The following is a 25,071-nucleotide window of genomic DNA, read 5'->3' on the forward strand; positions in this document are numbered from 1 at the left end:
GACAGCTTAAGGAACATAGTAAGATCCCTGTCTTAAAAACAAACATAAATAGAGAAACATCATTGGGCTGGGAAACACCAAAATCCAAAAGCTTTGAGCTTTATTTTACACAGAAAATAAAACACAGGTACTATTCGGTTGTACTGTAAACCTGAGTTACATTTTAAACAAGCCTATTTATCAAAAAGTTACCTAAAATATTTTTTGTTGATATGAATAGCTGTAACGGCATCTGTCCTGACCCTATGAAGTGTAGATTTTAAAAGTTAACAACCATATTACCAAGTGATAGGCCAAATAAAATGCTTGTGTACAAGATTACATATATATAAAGTGTTGTATATACAACACGCACATTCTCAATGAGGAAACTTTTCACCCCCAAGGGAATGAACATTGGCTATTTTTTATGTGCAAAATAAGACATAGATACAGTACATAAAATAGACAAAGTATATCGGTGAGGGTGCAGGGGAAACCTGTTCTCTCTGGTATTTAAGTTACATAGGAATTCTGGAAATGTAGCTCAGTTTTACAACATTTGTGGACTGTGACTACACCCAGTATGGCCCACAAGGCAAGTATCCTTAAGAGTGCCAATAGTAGAACAAAGCTAACCCCCACTCCAAAATAAAATTCTTCACAAAAGCTAAGTCACTATATAACTGTAGGGAGGAAACAGGAAACAGGCACAGGCCCAAACCTCAGTTCTTCCTGTTAATGGGGGTAGCATGGAAGAGGGTGAATTTTTTTAAGCTAATACATGACTTTGAAGTGGGCAGGTCTGAAGCTGGAGAGTGTTCCTTACATTGGCCTAACCTTTTTGTACCTATTTGCATTTTTCTATAAACATTTTTTTCACAGTTTCTAAAAAAAAAAAAAAAAAAAGTTCAAACTCTGAAGCAAAATAAACCACTTGGTTCAAAGAGATGTATTCTACAAATATTTTAAATCTAAGCATTTGGAATCAGAATATTCAGAAAGAACTTTGTTCCAACTTGTCATTTTATGCAAGCATGAGTTTCTAAATTTAAGAAACCACAAGTCTCTGTTGACATCCCAGAGTTGTTAAGGGCTGAATGACAATGTAATCCATTCTGAACACACACACACTAAAAGGTCCAAGAGCTCACATAAGATGACACAGATCCAGTCACTATAGAAGCAGCAAGTACTGACTGATAGCACAGTGGGTTTTTCCAAAAGGAGGCCAGCAGATGTGTGTGAGAAACCAGGTGTTTGGGTGACAAATCACCACCTGAGACTTATTTTCTTGGAATCACACACATATCTTTATAATCAAGAAGCCTTGGTGTGATGAGGTATTGATGAAATGGGGATCACAAATGTACATTTTAATGTTCATCACCGATGGAAAAAATAAAACATTTTTATAGGCTTAAAATTTATCATTAGTGCATTTAGATTTCTGGAGTATGAATAAAAATGTAAAATACCTTTACAATAATATGTTATTAGAAATTAGCCATGTACTGAGGTCATTTTAGTGAGCTACCATTGTTTAAATATAAGAAAAGTAATTTCTTGATCCAAATTAGTGAAAACTTAAAAAAAAGATTGTCTTTAGAGGACATTATTTGAGGACAATTTTTTTCAGATAACATTCTGACACTCAAAAATCACTTTTATAACAGAATTATAGGTTAACTTTTCAAACATATCCTTAAAAAGATGTCAGATTTCCATTTCTACGGGAGATATTTTCACCAGTGTGTTCAATCCCACATGGTAAGTCTTCTTCATTATTATTAAGAACTTCATACATATTAGAAAGATTGCCATTCACTGCCTTTTCATCTTTTCGAAAAGTTACAGGCAGACTTGCTAGACTAAAACTGACATCTTTAAAGGCATGCAACAAAAATATCCCCACAATGATTGTGAAGAAGCCACTCAAGGTCCCAATGACATCATCAACAGGCATATCTTGCCATTCTTTAAAAAGAATAGCTGAACACGTCAAAACTGAAGTTGTAAAGAACACATAATATATTGGAGTCACAATGGAAGTGTTGAAAATGTCCAGAGCCCGGTTTAGGTAATTAATTTGTGTGCTCACACAGACCACAAGGCTAAGCAGCAGAATCCAGGCGAGGGGGTGCTGCAGAACAGGCTTTCCAGCCAACAACTCTTTTATAGTGATACCCAAACCCTTCACGCAGGAGACTGAAAATGCTCCAATCACAGAGCAGATTGTTATATACACAAGAATGTTTGTCTGTCCATGTCGAGGTCCCACCACAAAGATGAATATCAAGGCCACAATGACCACAAATGTTGCAAAGACCACAAAACCTAGAGGAAGCAAAGAAAAGCTATATTGAAACAATGTATATACAAACTCAACAGGAAAGGTTTATGTATCTCCCAGTACTACATCCTCAGATTTGTCTTGCCTATAAAACTACTTGATGGATTCATTTTGAAATCTTAAAGAATTTGTAAGTTACTAATTGAAGGTAACTCCTATTCACACAAAGGGACACGTGACTGTAAGAAAATAATTCTCAGGTGGTGACTTGTCACCTAGAACAAAAATTAGTTTTCCCTTGCTCCTCTAGCAAAATCACACCCACACAAATACATCAGAAGTACACACTGGAGGGCTGGAGACAGTGCAGCTGGCAGAGCACTCGCCTGGAATATACAAAGCCCTGAATTCAATCCTCAGTACCACTTTAAATGTACAGTCTAAAATTAAAATAAGCTTTTAATTTAAAATAGCTTTTTAAAATAGCATAAAAAAATTAGACCACTAACATTTTTATTTTTATTGGTTTTTCAAGACAGGACTTCTCTGCATACCCAGTTTGTCCTGGAACTCGATCTGTATGTGGACCAGGCTGTCTTCTGCCACTTGAGTAGGAATAAGAGAGTGTGGCTGCACCACTAACACTTTTTTTTTTTTTTTTTTGGTTCTTTTTTTCGGAGCTGGGGACCGAACCCAGGGCCTTGTGCTTCCTAGGTAAGCGCTCTACCACTGAGCTAAATCCCCAGCCCCACCACTAACACTTTTAAAGTATTCTAAATCACAAGGCAGGGGAAATGATAATCAGAGCAGGGGAAGGAGATGCTAATGCAGACTAAGTTCAAGAAGTGCCCTTGAATGTTCATCTCCATCTGCAGAAACCAGATGTTATAGCCAGGTGGTGGTGATGTACACCTTAAATCCCAGCACTCAGGAGGAACAGGCAGGCAGCTCTCTGAGTTCAAAGCCAGCTTGGTCTACAGAGTGACTTCTAGCACAGCTCGGGCCACACAGTGGAAACCTGTCTCAAAAAACAAAACAAAACAAAAAAAAAGAAGAAAGAAAGAAAGAAAGAAAGAAAGAAAGAAAGAAAGAAAGAAAGAAAGGAAGGAAGGAAGGAAGGAAAGAAGAAAGAAAGAAAGAAAAAAGAAATATAAAAATCAGTAGTTATGAGTTGTTTTCCTAAAAGGGATACATCTGGAAATAGATCAAATATCAGGATAAGCAGCAAGAGAACCTAAAAACTGTTGGGGTCCAGGTTGAGTATGGAGAATAGCAGTATGCATCATACTATGCTGACATATATGCTGACAACTATGTGACAATTATGTGGGCCAGCCACAGTTCTCTGTGATTCTCAGAAGTTCTCTACTGCAGATAGTACATAGATGACCTTCTGCATCTGAAGATGAAAAGCGGGGAAGGGGAGGGACGGGGAGCACATGCCAGTAACCCTAGCACTCTGGAAGTAGAGGTAGAAGCATGTGGAACTCATGATTGTCTCTGACTATATCAAAAGTTGAAAACTGGCCTAGACTACATAATGAGACTTTGTCAGAAAGAAGAAAAATATAAAAACAAACAGGAAACAAACCAAGACTGAGAAAAGCCACTCTACTCCTTCAAACACCACAAACAACGAGCTATTTAAAGCAGACAGGAACAAGGAAAGAAAGACAGTAATAGATGTATTTCTGAGTGTATCAAAAGTACCGGGTAACTCAACTACTACAGTAAATCTGAGAAAACTGAATCCTGAACTGGGCATGGTGGCACACACTTGAAAGGCAGAGGCAGGTGGATCTCTGTTAGTTTGAAGCCATCTTAGTGTATACCAGAGTTCCAAACAAGCCAAAGTTTCATGGTGAGACTATGTCTGAAAAGCAAGTTGATTCTACCTGTCAGGTCAGAATGTGCCTCAGTAGCACAGAACACTCACATCCACTGTGGAGCAGTGTAAAGGTGAGGGAACCAGATAACTGGTGCGAAGTCCACCCAGGCTGCCTGATGTGCTTTAGATAGAACCGGACAATGGAGAAGAGTTCTAAGAGGAAGTGGGGATTTCTTTGGATAATTAGGAATGCCTAAGCAAGTAAGATAATGATCCTGAGGTAAATTTCAAGATCTACAGGAAAACTCCAAGAAGCTGGTAGAGTGATGCACCTAAAATTTTAGCACCTGAGACACTGAGGCGGGCACCATGTGCTGGTGGCCAGCCTGGGCTATAAAGTGAGAGACTGAAAGTAAAAGAAGAGAGAAAGAAGGGAGTAATCATAATGCTTAACAATAAAAGTTTTATTGTAAGGGGAATATAAAGAAATATAGTAAGCCTATGTAAATGTAATAGATACCAGATAATGACTATGATCAAGGAAATAGTGATATAAGCATATATTTGGAAATTAAAACATAATTAAACAAAAAAGACAAGAGGCTAGGGACACATGAAAACCATTTCTTATAACCTGTGCAAAACAACTCATCTATGTACATACAAAATCTAGATTAAAATAAAAATAAAATTTAAGTACAGTAGTACTAATTAAGCTTTTCTTACCTGGGTCACCTAACTTATGTGACATTTCATTTAAGGTCTCAATCTCCTCTTCCTTTGGAGCATGAATGACCATAACTGTAGATCCTAGAATACTTAGTAAACACCCAATTTTCCCATGAAGATTAAGTCTTTCATTTAGGAAGTATGAAGACAGAATGGCACTAAAAGGAAGAATAAAGATTGAACACTTAAATTAGCTTTTTTCAAACTTTTAAAATTAGTAAGATTACCAAAGTCACACAAAAATATTTCTAGTTTTTTGACAAAGAAAATGTACAATCAATCATAAAACTTTAACAAAGTCTTAAAGTTTGTTTAGCTAGAAAAGTACTGTCTCTTTACCTGAATTTGTGAACATCCAACTAGCAGGAGAAAAACGTGGCCTCTGCTTCCATTCTGCACCTGTCTCCTTTGCTTATTCTGCAATCACCCTCCTCCTAATCAATTAGCCTGACCAGACTGAGACTGCTTGGCTGTGAGTACTGTGGCTCCCTCTCTCTGTATCTACTGGGAGCTCGTGTCAGTACCCCAGAAGAGCTGTAATAAAGTGCTGCCCCCTTGTCTCAGCAGCATACTTATTATACTTCCTCCCTTGTCTTCCCTACTGCTTCTCTCTTAGACTGGCATTTCTGTGTGAGCCACAGATCTAGTCTAGGACCACCAGAACTATTGCCCTAAAACACCTGGGACAAAATGAACCACCCCTTCACATACACTGAAACTGTGCATTTATCATCTTCTTACTGTAATACTCCGTACAAATAATCAACGCTGTACTTTACACAGCCGAGTTCTTAATAAAAAAATCTGTATCCAACAATGCTTCAAGTTTACAAAACTTCAATGTACTAACATTTACCTTCTTTTTTAAAATTACATTTACTATTTCCCCTCCCCCCCATCTCTGTCTCTTTTCTGGCTGTCTCTCTATCTGTTTGAAGATGAGAAGATGACTTGCATAAGTAGGCTGTCTCCCTTCCACCAAACTTGGCAGTAAGTGCTTTTACCTGCTAAGCCATCTTGCCAGCCCTTATATATTGATTTGTGTATGATTTGCCTACAATCATCCTAAATTACTCAGAAATACAGAGTCAATAAACTATAACCTGAGAACATTTAATTTTTAATTTGCCTATAAACTGCAAAGTTTTTATAACATATTAGTTTTATTCAAACCTAAAAAGAAAGTACAGAATAAGCAAATAAGATCACAGTATAATAAAGGAAAGTTAAAGATAAAAACGTAAAATAATCATATTTTATATATAACTTATTAGAAACAGCAACAATAGTTATCAATTTTCAAAATAGTAATAAAAACCCAGACTTCAAATAAGCTTAGCTATTTGAATTGATCATTACAGTAACAAAGCAGGACAGGTTTTAAGTTGGTCTTGCAAAGCAAGTACCTCACGCCAGTCTTTAGCAGTATACAACCTCCCCAACGCCTCACCCGAGGCTTGATGTTCTATAATAGTTAATAAATTTTACATACAACAGTGTATGTTTACTTGAATGGTAAATGTTAGACAAGTAGCAACTTTTCTAAAGTTGAAATCACTAACATGCTGGTCCTAGATAGAAGTGCAAAGATAAAGGGTTTTGTCCCACAAATCAATAGTTAACTATGCAAAGAAGGTAACTGAAAAAACACTACTAGGGATTATTAAAAAATCCTCAAGGGTGTTCAAATATATTGACATAATCAGTACTTCAGTATTTTATGGACTGAAATACCATCTCTCACGTGAAATACATTCTTACCTTACAAGGACGCTGAGTGCACCTAGTGGAGTCACCAGTGTGGCCGGAGCAAATGCATATGCAGCAAAATTGGCCACTTCACCAGCTCCCACTGAAGAGAGGAACAATAAAAACCCATCTCAGACAGGAATGGACTCAATATGAAGATGTCTGTATTTTATGCAACACATACCTATTATTTTAACTATATTGTTGTTTATAACTTCCATATCTTCTCTCATCTAGGTATGAGTGCTGTATATTACCAACATCTGGCACCAACGATCCAAGTCAGTAAATTTAATTAAAATCAATAATTTTAATTTAAAACATATAATTTATGTATAAGGGTATTAATATATTTGTAAACTAGGACAACAAATCTAATTAAAAGAAGCTGACATTGAAAAGCCAACTTTTTTTATTTTTACCTTTTGAGATTGTGTCTTGCCAGTTCAACTGCACTCTCAATTATCTTGTTTCCTTCTTCCCTACTCCTTTTTCCTTTTCTCTCCTTCTTTGCTTCTCTCTTTCTTAGAGATAGTCTCATTATGTTACCCAGGCCGACCCTAGCGCGGACTCATGCTTTCTATTTGACTGGTTTTTTTCTAGTAGTGGTGAGAAGGTACTTTTTCCCTTCTTTAGGTTGTTTTGTTTTTGAAATCAGTTCTCATTATGTAACCTGGACTGGCCTCACACTTTTTAATTTTTTTTTATTTTGTGTGCATGAGTGTTTTGTCTACATATATATCTGTGTACCCTTTGCAGGAGGCCAGAGAGGATAGTACATATTTTGGAACTAGTTAGAGACAGTTGTGAGCATCCAGTGCTCTTAATTACTAAGCCATTGCTCCAGTTCCTGGCCTAAAACTCTTGATCGTTCTGCATTATTAGCCTCTTAAGTACTAGGATCATAGATAGGCTAGTGTTATCCATCATTCTGCTGTTTACTGGCTTTCTTTTTTTAATTTTTTTTTTTCCTGGAGCTGGGGACCGAACCCAGGGCCTTGCGCATGCTAGGCAAGCGCTCTACCACTGAGCTAAATCCCCAACCCCTCTTTTTTTAATTTTTAAATGTATGTTTATGTATATGAATGTTTTTGTTTGCCTGTATACATGTATACTACATGTGTGTATGGTATCCAAGTAAATCAAAGGAGGACTTGAGCTCCCCTGGGACTGAAGTTACAGATGGCTGTGGGTTTTCTCAGGAGCAACAAGTGCTCTTAACTGCTGAGCCATGTCTAGCCAGCCTCCCTGCCCCCCAGGTCTGCTTTTTAATATAACTCAGTATCACCCGCCCAGGTTGATATTGCCCACAGTGAGCTTGGCCCTCTCCTATCAATCATTAAGAAAATGCTCCACAGATAAGCCCTCAGGGCAGTGTGATGGAGGCAATTTCTTCACTCAAGTTTCCTCTTCCCAGGTGTCTCTAGATTGTGTCAAATGGACCAAAACTAATCAACACATCACTGACCACAGTCTGTTCTCTGCTTACATAACACTGTCAAAGGGGACTGTAGGGGTGTGGTATTTGTATTTTAAGTCTTCTTGTATTGTCCTGATATTTCCTGCCTTACCTAAAAAAAAACTAGGGTGCTGGGCACGGTGGATCATGCCTTTAATCCCAGCACTTCAGAGGCAGAGCCACGTATATCTCGAGTTTGAGGCGAGCCTAGTCTCTAGATGCTACACAGGGAAACTCGAGGAAAAAAGGTTTTTAAAGTGACTGTTTTTTTAAGTATCACTGTATCTAGCTCAAGCACTATACCACTATATCCATCTTCTTTTTAATATTCAAAAAAGTTCTCTGTAAAACTAAGTGAGAGGACATGTATGTAACCCAACACCTGGAATTTAGAAGCAGCAGGGTCAAAAGTTCAAGATCATTTGCTACTACCTTAGCAGTTTAAGTCTAGCCTCGGCTATGTAAAACCATGTCCTTTAATTAACAAACTAGCTAATTAGTGAGAAATGTTCTCACTATGTAGCTCTGGCTGACTTTGAACTAGTAGCTATGTAGACCAGGCTGGTTTCAAACTCAGAGACCTGTCTGCTTCTACTGGCATTAAAGGTGTGAGCAATCACACTCTTGTGAGTTCCTATCTTTCAAAAAAGAAAGTTTTACTCAAAAGTTTTTAATATTAAAACTGCTGCTTATGGTCACTAAGCATTTACATATTGCTAAATCCAGTAGTCAGTGATCAATCCTCACTGTACTTACACTGTATCAACATCATCTGATACCAACCAAAACTCTTTCCCCAAACCCTATCACTTGGCTCTAAAGACAGAAGGCTTACTTGGTCTCTCATTATTTTGAAGCTTAGTTCCAGTCTCTACTCTGAACTCTAAATCTACCTATTCTGTATTTTGAGTATCTGATACTCAGACTTCTATATAGTCTCATTTCCTAATGATATCCTGCAATCTTTTGGCTTTAAAGAGATAGCAACTCACAATGTTTTGTCACTAGCCTGAATGACCTCGTAAAAGTCCAGAGCTGTCTAACTGCCAATCTCACATATCTGCTTTATTTAATATAAACTTTTTTTTAACATTAATGCACTCAGAACAAACTCCTGATCTCTTCCTACCTGATCTGCTCAGGTCCTTTCTATATCTTTAGCATCAAAATAGTCATCTCTACTGACTGTGGCCAAGTCTTTAATGTCTTTTCATACCATACATTTTGTTCAGTAAGAGAATACACACATTTTGTCAGTTCTACATTGAAAACATTCAGAATTTGTTTAACTATACTCCCTGGTCCATGCTGTCACCTCTTCTTTATATATTCAGTCTATGCCTCAAAACAAAGCAGCCCAAGAAATTATACCACACATTTTATTGAAGTTCTCCAATGGCTGTCAATCTAACAAATTCAAAATCCTTTCTGTGACCTAAAAAGTCCAACATTGCTTAATAAATGCCCTCGTTTCTCTGTCCCTATTTCCTACTGTCCTTATTTCCCTCGCTCCCTTACTACTGAACTTTCTTTAATGCTTCCTGAAGTTTTAATATTCTAGCACTAGCTATGGAGCAAATCACTCTAAAGTATGTCAGTCTAAAACTAGCACTTTAACTGACATGGTTTGCTGACCGAGACTTTAGGAAATGGTCAGTATCTTTTAAGAGCCCCGGTCAGATGTAAACCAAGGCTGTAGTATCTGTAGGTCAGAACCATATCCCAGGCACTGGTATGGCTGGCTGCTGTTTGGGGATCTCTGTAAAGACCTTTTGAAAGTCTTCACGGCACAGCAACTGGCTTCTCTAAAAACAAACAATCCAAGAAAAAAGGGAAAAGCTGACCTTCCATTTATGATGTAGCCTTAGAAGTCATACATCAAACTTCCTGGATTCTGTGACCACTGCGGGCCAGCACTAATTCTATGCAAGAGAGGATTACTTAAAGGTATGAATATCAGGAGGCAAGAACAACTGGGGGTTGGGGATTTAGCTCAGTGGTAGAGTGCTTGCCTAGGAGGCGCAAGGCCCTGGGTTCGATCCCCAGCTCTGAAAAAAAGAACCAAAAAAAAAAAAAAAGAACAACTGGGGGCATCAAAGAAAAGGCTATCCCATTCACAAGCTAGTCCCATTCCTTAGTCAAGTCTTTAGTTACTATTTCCTTCATTTCAAATATTTTTTCCTTATATGGCCAGATCCCTCAAATCCTCAATTGTCTATTACTCAAATATTACCTTTTCAGTAAGGTTTAACCTTCCTAGTCTTCTATCTAAAAGTCTGTCTACTTACTCTCCAGTTCATATCCTCCTTCTAGCTCTGTTTCTTCCCTCTACACACACACACACACCCTTTAACCTATCATTATCATTCTTACTGTCTGCCCTACTTAAAATGTAAGCTTTTTTGCAAGTGGGCATTTTGGGGGTGGGGCGGAAATGCTTTTTTTCCTTTTTCTACTATGTCTTCAGCACCAATAACAATGTAGATAAGCATCAATAGTCAAGTCTTGGGTATCCTTTCTTTTCTTTTTTTTTTTTTTTTTTGAGACAGGGTTTCTCTGTGTAGTCCTGGCTATCCTGAAACACATTCTGTAGACCAGACTGGCCTCAAATTCACAGAGATTTGCCTGTCCCCCGAGTGCTGGGATTAAAGAAAGGTGTGTGCCACCACTGTACAGCCTATGTCTCAAGTGTCTTAAGGACAATTTATTTCACACTTAAAAAAATTTTAAGTAAGTTTTATTTACATTATAAGTGTTATTTACATTGGTATTCTGCCTGTGTATGTCTGTGTGAGGGTGTCAGACAGCCTGGAACTGGAACTCAAACTGTGAACTGCCATGTAGATGCTAGGATTTGAACCTGGGTCCTTTGGAAAAGCAGCCAGTGTTCTTAACCACTAAGCTATCTCCAGCTCCCATTAAGATTAATTTTGTGGGGGGCTGGAGAGATGGCTCAGTGGTTAGGAGCACCGACTGCTCTTTCAGAGGTCAAATCCCAGCAACCACATGGTGGCTCACAACCATCTGTAATGGGATCCGATGCCCTCTTCTGGTGTGTCTGAAGACAGCTACAGTGTACTCATATACAAAATAAATAAATAAATCTAAAGATTAATTTTGTGTCTCAGAGTTTTATCTGAATGCATGTATGTGCACTATGAGCATTCTTGGTGTCCACGGAGGTTAGAAAAGGGTATTGGATATCGCAGAACTGGAGTTAAAGATGGTTGTGAACAACTATATGGGTTTTGGGAATAGAACCCAGGTCACCAAAAGAGCAACATGTGCTTTTAACTACTGAGCCATCTTTCCAGCCCCCTTCACTTACCATCATAAAGATAGCAACCAAAATAAAAATGAACAATCTGGAGAAATAATAGAAGAAAAAATAAAAATAAAAAAAAATCACATTTTTTTTCTACTAACTTTCATTTGCCAATTTTTTTCTTTTCTTTTCTTTTCTTTTTTTTTTCCTTCGGAGCTGGGGACCGAACCCAGGGCCTTGCGCTTCCTAGGCAAGCGCTCTACCACTGAGCTAAATCCCCAGCCCCTTTTCTTTTCTTTTGTAAAGTGCTAGGGAATCAAATCCTGGGTGTTTTACATGTTAGGCACGTGCTCTACTCCTCCCTGCCCCAGCACACATACACCTTTTAACCTACTTATCCAGTAAACGTTTTTAAAGGCAAAGATATATCAAAAATGATTTAATCAGATTAGTTTTTATAAAGATCTTATTATTTGAAATAAATAAGCAATTAACTAAGCTACTTTTATAGGCTTCAATCTATTTTTATAATATAACTTATACAAACAAAATGTTTTAAAATTTTGCTAATATGAGCTATAACAAGATGTAAAGTAGTTAACATATATTGCTTTCTTGAAATGTTGTCTATACATACTTGACAGCAGTCCAGCCCACCATAACCATTCCTTAAGATATGCATGGCCTCCTTGACCTGTGAATAAAGAAATATTTTATTTTGTTGGAAGATTATCATTCTCTTGTAAAATGTGTAAAAAGGATTAAACACAAAGTTTAAAATGTCTGATATGAGATTTCTTGGATATTTCAAGATTGCTTTAGAAAAGAGATATGAGGATCGTGATTCTTAAAAATGTTCATCTTTGTACTATACTCTGGAGTTAAAAAAGTAACTTAAGCCTTGTACTTTAGTGCCCTTTTAAAGGGCGCCTTTAATGAGTAAGAAAGATGAACCAACAAAAAGTAACAAAGCTGGGCAAGTGGTGCACATCTGCTATCCCAGCACTTGGAAGTCTCAAGCTAGATGAGTCCTACAAGTCAGAAGGCAGCCTGGAATACAGCCTAAGTTCCAGGACAGTCTGAACTAGAATGAGATCCTTTCTGGAGGGAGGAGGGTTGCAGAAATAGATAAACTTCAAATGAGTTAGTCAGCAAAGAGGAAAGCTATTGAGACATATGTAGCCCTACTTAGAAGACACTATGGTCCTACAAAGACTGAGAAATGCTCACAAACTAGGTTGCCAGGAGACGATCTACTTTTTCCTTGACCATATTAAGCTGAAAAGCAATTGGTACTTCAGCCACTGTCCATGAGGAAAAAAAAGTGAATTTTACAAGCCTATATATAATTTAGGAATAATAACAGGGATGCCTTAAGACCAAGGTTAGACAGCTATAGAAAATAGCTGAGATGCTAGTATTTCCTCCTTTGTCCATTAAATCCTAAGAGCCTCTGTTTTATGTTTTAACATTGCTGAATTAGATCTGGCCACAAAGATGGTCTATTCATAAGGTCCAATAAGGTCTAAAATGAAGTACAACCAGGAAGATGGAATGTAAGCATTAATATCTCATAATGAAGGGAACTATAATGGATGTCCATGGATTGAACTAAAGTTCAATTGTACTGCGTATCCTCCAGCGTACTGTAACATATCTGTAAACTAGGGGAAAACAACACACACCATTCAGGTCAATTAGTGGAAAATGCAAGCCAGACAAGACCATTCTTTCCTTTGGGCAATTTTACATCAATAAAAACATCTAAGGTAGAAGTCACAAGTTCTATCACATACAAAATATCCCAGTCTTCAATAAAAACCTGGTTCTATTCGTGGATCACATTTCTTCCCGCACAGACATAGTGAAATTTAAACCTTGGAAACTACTTTGGCACCGGTCCCATTCCTATTTTGACAGTAACTATAGAAGGAAACAGTTAACTACTTTTGGCAACTTATTTTTCTCATTACAAAACTGGTATCTGACTATTAAATATTTAGAAATCTCTTGAACAGTTCAAATATTTAAATATAATCACAAAGGATGAAGACAGTGCTCTATACTCAGGAACCTGAGTGTATGAGTATATGTGTACTTTTTGATACCTAAAGGGCATAGCTTACCTGCTCTCATGGAGCCTTTTCTGGCAAGTCGCAGAAGGCCTTTTTTTTTCAAAATGAAACTCCCTCCAATGAAAATGCTGGAGGTCATAGCCAATCCAAGACCAATATAAAAGTCATATTTTCCACGCCCCAGGCTCATTTCGTTAGTTACTTAAGTTCCTGTGAGTGACATTGATCACCGAACAGAGAAACTGCTTGTACTGGAGGCAGGATGATGCAGTCTTCAAACCTAAATGATATGAAATAAGGTGAGTTTTTACGAAACAATCAGGACAGCTCATATCCAATTCAAACATTTACTTCATTTCTCTCCTCATAAAGGAAAAAAGAAGCTACTTTGGTACTGGTCTTGTTCGTATTTTATCAGTAACTCTAGAAAGAAGCAGTTAAATGCTTTTGACAACTTACTTTTCTCATTACAAAACTAGTATCTGACTAATAATAGACTAGAAATACATATACTATCTAAACTTAGCACTAACCTAATTGGCAAAAGAGTGGACTATAATACAAAGAAAAGTAAAATACAACAATACATGAATCTAGGTTATCAATATATTTATCTACATGTGATATATTTATCTCCATATAAAGAAAATGTTTTTCTTATGCATATATTATTCTTTTAGAAATATGAATGGGGCTAGGTGTGGTAATACACACCTGCAATCCTCCCACTCAGTAGGCAGATGCACAGGGAATTGGAGTTTAAGGCCAGCTTAAGCAACATAGGGAGCCCCTAGATGGCCAAGGGAAAGGAAGCTATAAGGACATAAAAGTATATGATAATCTATTTATCCTATCGGGAAACATGCTGAAAGGGGCAGTTTTAGCACTATTTTGTTAGCAAAGGATGACAATTTTAACAAACATATCTACTGGTATACTGACTGTAATAGCTGACAAGATGGTCCATTTCCAAATGAACCAACTCATGAACCTCACTGGTGTTAAAACTAAGGTGTACAAAGCAGAGGGAAAAAAATAAACATACTTTTTTCCAGCTTTCAGCATCCCCGATTAGGCCTTCCTTCCTCAGCCTCCTGAATACAAGGTTACAGATCACTGACACCATACTTGGCCCCATAATGTCTCTGTATTTATTAGATGCATGCTACAAGCACTAAATATTATTTTAATCCTTTAAATAAAATGGTATGGTTTTTATTTTTTGTTTGTTTGTTTGTTTTTTTGGTTTTTGGCTAAGTAACTCAGTGGCCAAGTACATGCCTAACATGCACAAAGCCTTAGATTTGATTTCCCAGGAGCAGACACACCCATCCATGCAGATGTACATACAAAACAAACATGGTAACTTTTAGTCTTTAATAGGGAGGCAGACAAGAAAGATAGTACTATAGCAGCAATAAACACTACCACACTGAGTTAGTAGCACTTCAAACAGGGAAAACCAGTAGTTTCATTATGACTCCCATACACTTCATCCTATGGATTTGGGACTTGGCTATCAGGTCTGCTCTGATAAATGGCAAAGAAACTGAATGTGGCAGATTGCCAGTTTAGCATCTGGATCAAAAGTCACCCACACTTTGGTTATTTCTTTATACCCTGCCATCACCACATGTAATGGTTAATCTTGGTTGCCAACTTTACTACATCTAGAATCAAGTAAATGCAAGCTTCCAGGCTCTCCTGTAAGGGGTTTCTTCGATCAGACTACCTGAAGCAGGAAGGCCCACCCTAAATGAGGCATCATATAATGGCAGCCTAGGTAAATGAACATGGAAGAAGGAAACTGCTTTTTATCAGCCTGCCTTCTTCACTCCTTCTGGCAAGTTCATATATTTGGGTGCTGGTAGGCCCTCACTGATATTTGAACCAGCTGATTTTGTTTCTCTCTCTGTAGATTTTTGTTTGTTTGTTTTGAGACAGAGTTTCTTTGTGTACCCCTGGCTGTCCTGAAACTAGCTCTATAGAACAGGCTGGCCTCGAACTCAAGAGATCTACCTGCCTCTCCCTCCCAAGTGTGGGATTAAAGGCATGCACCACCTCAACTGGCCTTTTCCCTCTCTTAATTTATTTTTAAACTAAAATCTAAGGATATCACTTCTCTAAACTTCCCTTTCTTCCCTCCAGGTCCTTCCATATCATACTCCCTCTCAAACTGAGGTCTTCTTGCAGAGAACTCAGGTTTGATTCTAAGCACAGATATCGTCGCTTACAACCATCTGTAACTCATACATCCTCTTCTGACTTCCATGGGCACCAGAGGAAAATGCAGTGCATATATATACAGGTGAAACATTCAAACCCATAAAAAAGTTAAGCCTCTTTTAATATATATGATCTTTCAATCATCTCTGTTCTTTTAGATAATACTGACTAATACATCTAGTGAAGAGCATATTCTACAGAACCCATTTATCACAACACAAGGAAACATACAGAATTATCACAGCTGACTGGCTGACTCAAAACTATGAACATAATGATGTTTATCCATATGATGATATATATATATATATATATATATATATATATATATATATATATATATATCCCTTAGATGACTAAGTTAAACAGTTCAACAGACTGTGTACAGTAAGTATAAAATTTCCAACATGGGAGTCAAACATATGTCTTAGTTGTAAAGACCTATGTTTTACTGCATTCTTCAGAGCTGCCAGAAAGCTATGGTCTTACAAGGCCAATAATTTGCTTAGAGCTCAGGTTACTTGTTTATAAACAAGTATTCAAATATTGGGATAGCAAGGTATGAGTAAGCCATCATGCCCAGTTTTCATCTGACTTCTGAAAACTAAGAATTTGTATGGCCTTGTAAGATCACAGCTTTCTGGCAGCTCCAAAGTATGCTTCATGTTTTCTAAATCAATACAGATGAAGAGAATGAATGTTAATTGACCCTAAAAAATAAAGCTGCCTATTCTGGAGTGGTCATTAATATGTAATAAAGAGCTTCATCATCCAGATCAGCATTGTAATATACAACCAAATTGCCAGAGTCAGAACTGAAAACTATCAAAGTACAATAGGAAGTAATAACAGTAGATATTAAGTAAAATGCAATGACAATGCTCACAGCCTGGGAAAAGGATAAATAAAAAACCTAACTAGCAGCCAGCCGGTGGTGGCACGCACCTTTAATTCCAACACTTGGGAAACAAAGGCAGGTCAATCTCTTAAGTTCTAGACCAGCATGGTCTCCAAAATGAGTTCCATGAGAGCCAGGGCTACACAGAAAAATCCTGCCTCAAAAAACCAAAACCAAACCAGAAACCAAAACAAAAACTAAGTACACAAATACTCTTGTCTCATAACAAAGTAGAAGGTGAAGACTCACAACTGAGATTTTCCTTTAATCTTCATATATGCATCAAAGAACACAATCACACACCCCAAATACACACACACAAATGTTTTCCTCTACAAGTGACCAATAAATAACCAAAAAATGTTAATAACATTTATTTTGACCAATAAATAACCAACATCCTTAGCTATCAGGAAAATGTAAATCAAAACTGAACTTCGATTCCATCTCAACTCAGAATGACTATCAAGAAAACAATAGAGGGGGTGGAATAAGGAAACATGAATGGAGGTGTAAATGAGTACAGCCTATTTATTTGTATGAAAACACTTCCAAAAACTAAAAACAGAAGATATGATATAACTATACCATTTATGGGCCTGTACCTGAAAAAACTGCTGGCATGCCACAAAAATCATCTTCATATACATGTTTACTATAGCTCTGTTCACAGTACAAAATACCAATGGCTGATGACTAGCAACAAATCAATGGAGAGAAAAAAAATGTGTCATACAGCATTAGCTATCCTAGAACTCAAGAGATCCACCTGACTCTGCCACCCAAGTGCTGGGACTAAACGTGGACACCACTACTGCCCTGCTTGGCACAAAGATTTCTAAGAGCCAGAAGTGTTGGCTGACCCCAAAGAAACAGCATTTTTACACTAACAAGGTTGGTACGAACTGTGATATGAGCTCACGGAGTCTGTGACACCATACAAATCCCAGCACTGAGAAGGGGAAGTAGACACAAAGTCTCATTCCTACCCCAAAAGCAATTTATAACCAATCAATCCCTACTGGAAAAGGAAGTAAGTTTTCTCCAATGGAGTGATACTGGATATATCACCCACACTCCAGTTAGCCAACGCAAAAGGGACTCCATGTTTTTGCTTTGTTATTTTTTTGTCTTACTGCTTTCTTCTTTCTTTTCTTTTCCTTTCTTTCTCTTTCTTTCTTTCTTTCCTTCCTTCCTTCCTACCGTCCGTCCGTCCGTCCGTCCGTCCATCCATCCATCCATCCATCCATCCATCTATCTATCTATCTATCTATCTATCTATCTATCTATCTGTTTTAACAGAGAATGGGAACATGAAATTGGGAGGGGTGTTGTCTAAGAGACATAATAGGAGGGGAAAGAATATGATCAAAATATATTACATTTATCTTAGAGTTTCTCAGGCTGTGATAAAACACTATAGCCAAGATCTTGGGAAGGAAAGGGTTTATTTTGTTAGCAGTTCCACATCACAGTCCATCATCAAACTCAGGGCAGGAACTTTGTGGAGAAACTGATGCAGAGGCTGGGAGGAGTGCTGTGCACTAACAACTAGCTTGCTCAGCCTGCTTTTTTATAGGACCACCAGCCCCACGGATGAATGGCCCACAGAGAGCTGGGCACTCCCGTATCTATCATCACTCAAGAAAGCGCATCACTAGCTTGCCCACTGGCCAGTGTAGTATGGGCATTTTCTCAACTGAGGTTCCTGAGTCCAAAGTGACACTAGCTTGTGAGAAGTTGACATAAAATTAGCCAGCATGGTATGACAAAAAAATTAAAGCTAACAACAAAAACACCAATATTATTTGCTGCCATGACATCTAATACAGCTAGGAAAACCATGAACTGCTTCACTACAAATTCCCCTCCATACTTCTGTTGATTTAAAAAGAAAAAAAAAATCTAAAGTCAAACTAACATTATCACAGAAACCAGGCACTGTTTTGTTAATACCATGTTTTGGGTGTTGGTATTCTCCCAGACTAAGAAATTATCAAGTCAAGTAATCACATCTCCCTCAGGAGCTACAAGCTACTCCTCTGATTAAAAAGCCTGCCTCCTACAGTTCATTATTCTAATCTGAATACCACACCCAGGAGGCTCTGCATGGTGTGTTCAGTGTTTGGTTCTCTGGTTTAAGTACAGGAAACTAAGAAACTGCTGTCTACCTTACACACCAGGGTCGTGAAGTGAGAACTGATCACCCTCTCCCCTATCAATAAGGTAAAGGGGTGATTAAAATAATGCATTTATTTTATGTACTTAAGTTCACATTAAGGCGTTCAATTTCATAGTTTGGTGGTTGCCTTTGAATTTGAAGACAAGCCTGAACTCCTCCCCAACTGGTATATTTCCAGAAGTAAACAGACTGAAAAAGCAACCTTAAGCCTAGAAAGCCATTCATTTTATTCTAAGGTCAATGAAAGTTAATTGCTCCTACTTTTATTATGCCTTATTTAAGAATTTCCTTCACAATTTAAAGTTCCATGACACTGTTTAAAATCTCTTTTTTTCTTTTTCTTTTTACTTAATATACTATCCAAACATATAAAGTTGAAAGGGCTTTGGGAGCAAGTCACCTCAATCATGTACATGTGGTTTTAGAAATTATCAATTACTGTTCTGTCTTTGAAGAGAAACTTTTAAAAACTTTAAATAATGGAGGGAATAGGGAGGGAAAGTTTAGAACAGAGGCAAAAAGAATACCCATTCAGAGCCTGCCCCTCATGTGGCCCATACATATACAGCCACCAAACTAGACAAGATGGATGAAGCAAAGAAGTGCAGGCTGACAGGAACTGGATGTAGATCTCTCCTGAGAGACACAGCCAGAATACAGCAAATACAGAGGCGAATGCCAGCAGCAAACCACTGAACTGAGAACGGGACCCCCGTTGAAGGAATCAGAGAAAGGACTGGAAGAGCTTGAAGGGGCTCGAGACCCCATATGTACAACAATGCCAACCAACCAGAGCTTCCAGGGACTAAGTCACTACCCAAAGACTATACATGGACTGACCCTGGGCTCCAACCTCATAGGTAGCAATGAATACCCTAGTAAGAGCACCAGTGGAAGGGGAAGCCCTTGGTCCTGCCAAGACTGAACCCCCAGTGAATGGGATTGTTGGGGGGAGGGTGATAATGGGGGGAGGATGGGGAGGGGAACACCCATATAGAAGGGGAGGAGGAGGGGTTACGGGGATGTTGGCCTGGAAACCAGGAAGGAGAATAACAATCAAAATATAAATAAGAAATACTCAAGTTAATAAAGATAGAAAAAAAAACTTTAAATAAGTATTGTATGTAGAAGTGGTTTCCATATGTGCATGTACCGATGTGTGCCCCTGGTGCTCATGAAGGCCAGTCTCCTGGAACAGAGTTACAGATGGCTGTGAGTACTGGTCATCTCCAAGAGCAACAAGAGCCAAGTCTTCAGCTCCCTGAAGAAAAACTCTTCATCTTCGAACTCTCTAAGTTCCTTAAAGAAAATTACTTTGGCTATCTATGGTGGTTTCCCACAAAAGCACTCATTTGTGGCAGCAAATTTTATATGAATGCTTTTCTAGAATTAAGGTTGATTTTTCAGTCTGTTTACTTCTGGAAATAATACCAGGTGGGGAGGAGTGTAGGCTTGTCTTCAAATTCTCAGGCAGCTATAAGCCACTAAACTATGAAAATTAATTACCTCATTTGGAATTATAGTTTACTAATAGGCTAAATGTGGGAATGTCCTGAAAGAAATGAGTTGATTTGATAGTCTCTGATCTGGTCATACCCAGTTCTTACACTCTGTGAAGGTGAAGGTGACCTGTGAAGGTCAAACACAGCTGAGCACATGCTGCAGGGATATTTTCTATAAGACAGGCAAACTTAAAGACAGCTGAATGAGAAAAACATAGAGGACATGGAAGATAGCTAAGCAAATATGAGGACCCAAGTTCAAAACCCTGCACCCTAAGTTTAAAAAAGCTGGGTATGGCCTCAGCAGTACCTCTAATGGCGGCGGCACTAGGAACAGGGGAGAAAGCAGACAATAGGACTGCTCAGGCTTGCTTCTTGCCAGCTCAGCCACAGGTTCAGTGAGAGACCCTGTATCAAGGTAGTAAGATAGAGATCAACAAAGCAGGACATTTAACATCTTTAAGTGGAAGAAGCTAGGAATGAGAAAATGGGCAGAGACATTAAACAACTTGTTATGCACCAGCAGGAAGCAGAACCAGGACTCAACCCAGGTTCCATCCTTTGTTCTCTCCTTTTCTCAAAGGATGTCTCCTAATCACAGCAGGTAACCTGCAACTAAAGCAGGGTCCCAGTGTAGTTACCTTCTCCGCCCCAGTAGTATTCCTCACAGTGTTATCAGCAGAAGTGTACCAGAGAGCCAGCAGTATCACACGTATTCTACCTCTAGAACATGACCTTGCATCTGCTCTGCCTAATCAGATCGGTGCCTCCATGCCTCCTGGCCCTAAGCCAATTTAAACCACACAATGTCAACTGGGGTAGAGAACATCTCTGCCGATCTTATTCCCCCGCTTAAAAACTTAGGAGTTAGGCTGTACAATAGTTAACATGAGCAAAAATTAAAAAGCAAAAACAACCAAAAAACCTTAGAATGATTATCCACTATTTACCAAAGTCTTAATATTTTAATTAAGACCAATAACTGAGACCCTTCCTTTATTCCACACCTAACTTTTAAATCTTATTTCCTAGTACCGTATTTCACATACCTTGTGTTCTTCCCATGGCTGCCACTTTAACCTACTCCTAATTGTTTACTGTCTTCATTGCAAAGCATGCAATCAAAAAGCACTCCTGTAACCAAGTCCTGCTTGAATTCCAGGAGCCAAAGTAATTACCATGATTCATGGACTCCCTAGTCTTCTGCTTGTTCCATTCTGAATTTTCTAATCTGTATTAAGGCTACTTATATAGATCATAACCTCCTTCACTGTGGCACTCAGTGAAGAACTGGCTTGCCTATCAATCACATTTACTTAAACTAACAAAGATGTTCTGAGTACATAATGTATTTATGAACAGGGGATACAGCCATGAAGAAAAAAAAAAAAACAGATCAAAACTCTGGTCTTCATGAAAGTTACCTCCCAGTTGGAGGCAGAGTAAAGCAATAAATAAAAGGACACTGCAATGTGGTAAATGCTGCGGTGAAAAATAATGCACATTAAAGCGCTAAGGGAGGAGGCCTTGATGAGGTAACACTGAGCACACTTGAAAGGGATGGAAAAAGAACAAAGCAGCAATATAAATTCAGGTTCTACTTAAGAGCAGGTATGCTGCTTTCTGGAAAAGGAAAGATTACTATGGTTGATCCTAAGTGAGCAAAGATATGTGAGATACCACAGTCAAATAACATCACATGTCAGAACACACAGGAGCCCCTATAAGCAAGACACAAAGCCAAAAGACATAAAGACACCTGCAATCCATTTATTTTTACCTATAGTCATCGAATAACTTTAGACAAGTGTTAATTTCAAATTTATCTACACAAAATTAATACAATTAGATATATACAAAATGTTATACCTGGGAACTCTTTAATCTGAGATATGTGCTTAGTTCTACAATACAGAAGTATGTAGAACTCTGTTTAGTTTATCAAGTAAGGAGTTTTAAAGTCTCTAATACAATTTTTACTAACTTTAAACTTCATGTTATACATTAACTCTCACAACTTACTCTACATACTTGTTACTTTGCATCCTTTGATGCAAGCACGTCTCTCTTTTACTCCACCATCACCATGCCACTCTACGGAGTTCCTGTGTACACCACAACAAACATCAATAAATAAATAAATAAATCAGAGTTTAGGTGAAGCTTTTTACTTTTTCTATAGAAAAAAGTGGGTACTATGTAGTCATGTGTGAATCATTTTATATCGTCACAGAGCTTCAAAACAAGCAGACCTGCTTCTCTTACATCTAATAACAAAGGGCTACTGCCTCACACAGTATCAGAAAATAGTTCTCCTTTACAGCTACAGAAAACACATCTCACAATGTAGGCACTCATGAGGGGGTCACTCAGAAAATAGATTGGCTCTGCCATACCATCTTAAAATGTGAGAGCTGAAGGCTCTCCTTATGTAGTCCAGGCTGGCCTTGATCTTGAAATCATTCCGTCCCGGTCTCCTGAGTGCTGGAATTACAGGCTTGTACCACCATACCTAGCTCTAAAAGTTCAGTTCTCAAGCTTACTTCTACGTAGTTTTTACTGCTATCTAAAGCTTTTAGCATGCTCAACTTCATGTTTAGCTCATTTTTCTTGTGTGTGCACACCAACCAGCAAGTAGAAATAGTGGGGTTTCCCCATGTGAGATCACATCTGCAGAAAACTAAAGAAAACAGCAGTATCAGACACTCTCCACCTTATTTTTCCAGATGGAGTCTCTCAATCAGTTTGAAGCTTACTGACTCAACAAGACTAGCTAGACGGAGGTGGGCTGCTACATGCCTAGATGTTCATGAGGGTGATTAAGAGATAAGCATTTTACCAACTGAGCCATCCCCCCAGTTTCTTGGCTAATAATTTTAGACCCACACTTGCAATACTACTGAAACTAATCTCTGACCTAACTCAGCAAAACTGTTAGAAATTAAAGTTTTAACTTACATGTAAGTTTAATATGGTCTTTCTTTTAAAAAACAGAGATGATTTATTCATTCTCATTTTCTTGGAAATGCTATCCTTTATTCCCATTTAAAGTATTTAACCATGGCAGAGTAGTTCCACCCTGGAAAGAAGAAAATATGGAAGTAGGTGAAAGGACAGAAAATTACTAGATACTTTTAGAAATATAGTTACTGGCCTCCATGTTCTTTCACTTAGTAAGTACTGTAAGAACCAGTCAAGTGAGCTTCTACATACAGCTTACTGGAATGAAAGGTCTCTGCTCCCGGACTTCCTCTTTTAATTTAAAAATAAATAATATTGTATCAAGTGGGCACTTGCTATAGAATCCCAAGAAACAGAACTCAAGACTCACTGCTAAACTAAATGCCTTGACATTAGAGTAGTAAAATCAAAGAAGCATGAACCCAAAACACTGCGTTTTGTGTAACTGCATGAAAAGGAAGATTCGTCGACCCTATTAAGTGCTAGGGAATTGAGGCAAGCATGCTCAAAACCTTTCAGCGAGCTGAAACCATCTTCTGAAAACTCGTGAAGGCAAATAAAACTGATATACAGAACTTATCAAGTACGCGATCGGACAGGGCCAACCAGCCAGACTTCCGCCAGACTGAATGGCAATCATCCGACTCACCACGGACTTCCTCACTGCGGATCACAAGGGAAGCTGCGTCCACCTCAGAACATGCGAAAAAGAAAGTCGCCCCTGGAGCCCTTCTCAGACCTCAGGCGGCCGAGACAGCCCGCAGCCCAGCCCTGGTGCTTGCTTACAGGAAGTAGCTACCTTAGGGCCGTCGCAGGCCGGCGGGCGACGCGGCTCCCTCCGGGACGCGACCCGAGTGCCCGCTCAGACCCCCACGCAGGCAGCTCGCTCCTGCGCGCACACAGCCACCGTCTCCGGCGACGTCCCGCGGGAAGTTCGTGCATCCGGGACTGCAGTGAGCGCCGCCTTCTCCATAGGAGAGCCGAGAGGAGCCTACCTCGGACAGCCTTCGGCCGCACCGCGGCCAGCACCAGCGGGGCCGCCGCGAACCTGCCGGGAAACCTGGACGCAGAGTAGTGACGTAAAACCGCGTACGCACTGGGCGGGCTCAGCTCAGGCCCTGCCCCCTCAAGGCTCTTCGCTCGCTCCTGACCGCTAGGAGTGGTGTCTTCTAAGATGGTCTTTGCTCACCAACTGATAAAAAAAATCAAGTCCTGATTTAAAAAAAAAATCAAGCCCTGTGAGCTCCTTATTTAAAATCCGAATTTCTAGGAGTCTTCCTGTGAGACCTTTGGGAATGAAGGCGTGGGTTTGACCGCAAAGGGCGGAAGTGGGCAGGGCAAGAAGATAGGTTTCCAGGAAAGAGGCGGTAAAGCTTGGGGAAGACCTTGTGATTCGGTAAGAACCCGGCATTGGGCAAGCGTTCTTTTCCAAGAGATGCACAGGAAACACAGTACTAGCATTTCCTCAGCTGCTTCTAGTTTGGATAATCCATCGAGGGCTACTGAAAATCCTTGGTTAAAGGCGTAAAGGTCTTTGAATATGTTACTCCGGGATGTGACTAATCTCGAGAACATTGTGGTGGTGGTGGTGGAAGGGGGGGGGGGTCCTTGTAAAATGAACTATATATTTATCGAAACATAAAAACAGCAGTGTAGTTTTCCTATTCCCTATTCTAATGCTTTTGAAGTGATGGCCTAAAATATTACAGGAGTGGCTAAGTAGCTAATTTAAAAGCTACTCTGCTGTGAACTTGACAACCAGATAACCCAAGTGTCTTAAAACTGGCTCTGGGGACTTATTTTGCTCAATACTTAGGTTCAGCGAACTCCTAGATGACATATAAGGTGGAGAATAATGACTGACAAGTGGGACTTTGATGGTCTGGTAGATAAATGAAGAATGACTCCAATTTTCTCCGCCTTTC

At 38.9% G+C, this 25,071-nt stretch overlaps 1 protein-coding gene across 29 annotated transcripts; it reads right to left on the reverse strand.

The window, feature by feature from the left end:
- Positions 1–83: 83 nt before the first annotated feature.
- Nipa2 (NIPA magnesium transporter 2) lies at positions 84–24,217 on the reverse strand. 29 transcript variants are annotated; one of them, XM_087556778.1, is made up of 10 exons: positions 23,946–24,196; positions 23,144–23,264; positions 22,217–22,290; positions 20,496–20,593; positions 14,423–14,471; positions 13,429–13,657; positions 11,940–11,996; positions 6,591–6,681; positions 4,827–4,987; positions 84–2,316 (listed from the first exon to the last, which is right to left on the reverse strand). In XM_087556778.1, exons 6-10 carry the CDS (start codon positions 13,565–13,567, stop codon positions 1,685–1,687), a joined length of 1,080 nt encoding a protein of 359 aa, XP_087412904.1. In that variant the 5' UTR covers positions 13,568–13,657; positions 14,423–14,471; positions 20,496–20,593; positions 22,217–22,290; positions 23,144–23,264; positions 23,946–24,196; the 3' UTR covers positions 84–1,684. The 29 variants fall into 29 exon arrangements, with proteins under 29 accessions (XP_087412904.1, XP_087412969.1, XP_087413004.1 ...); XM_087556843.1 differs by having other exon boundaries at positions 23,796–24,196; XM_087556878.1 differs by lacking the exon at positions 22,217–22,290 and having other exon boundaries at positions 24,142–24,196.
- Positions 24,218–25,071: the final 854 nt, after the last annotated feature.

The sequence above is a fragment of the Rattus norvegicus genome, chromosome 1 (assembly GCF_021556685.1).
Source record: "Rattus norvegicus strain SHRSP/BbbUtx chromosome 1, alternate assembly SHRSP_T2T, whole genome shotgun sequence".
Classification (NCBI taxonomy): domain Eukaryota; kingdom Metazoa; phylum Chordata; class Mammalia; order Rodentia; family Muridae; genus Rattus; species Rattus norvegicus.

What these genes read in the sequence shown, in the direction of transcription:
- Nipa2 (XM_087556801.1), bottom strand. Translation starts at nt 13,567, where the DNA reads ATGAGCCTGGGGCGTGGAAAATATGACTTTTATATTGGTCTTGGATTG. An exon ending in AAAAGGCTCCATGAGAGCAG is followed by an intron (nt 11,997 to 13,428) that starts GTAAGCTATGCC and finishes CTTTATTCACAG; the next exon opens with GTCAAGGAGGCCATGCATAT. An exon ending in ACATAAGTTAGGTGACCCAG is followed by an intron (nt 2,317 to 4,826) that starts GTAAGAAAAGCT and finishes TGCTTCCTCTAG; the next exon opens with GTTTTGTGGTCTTTGCAACA.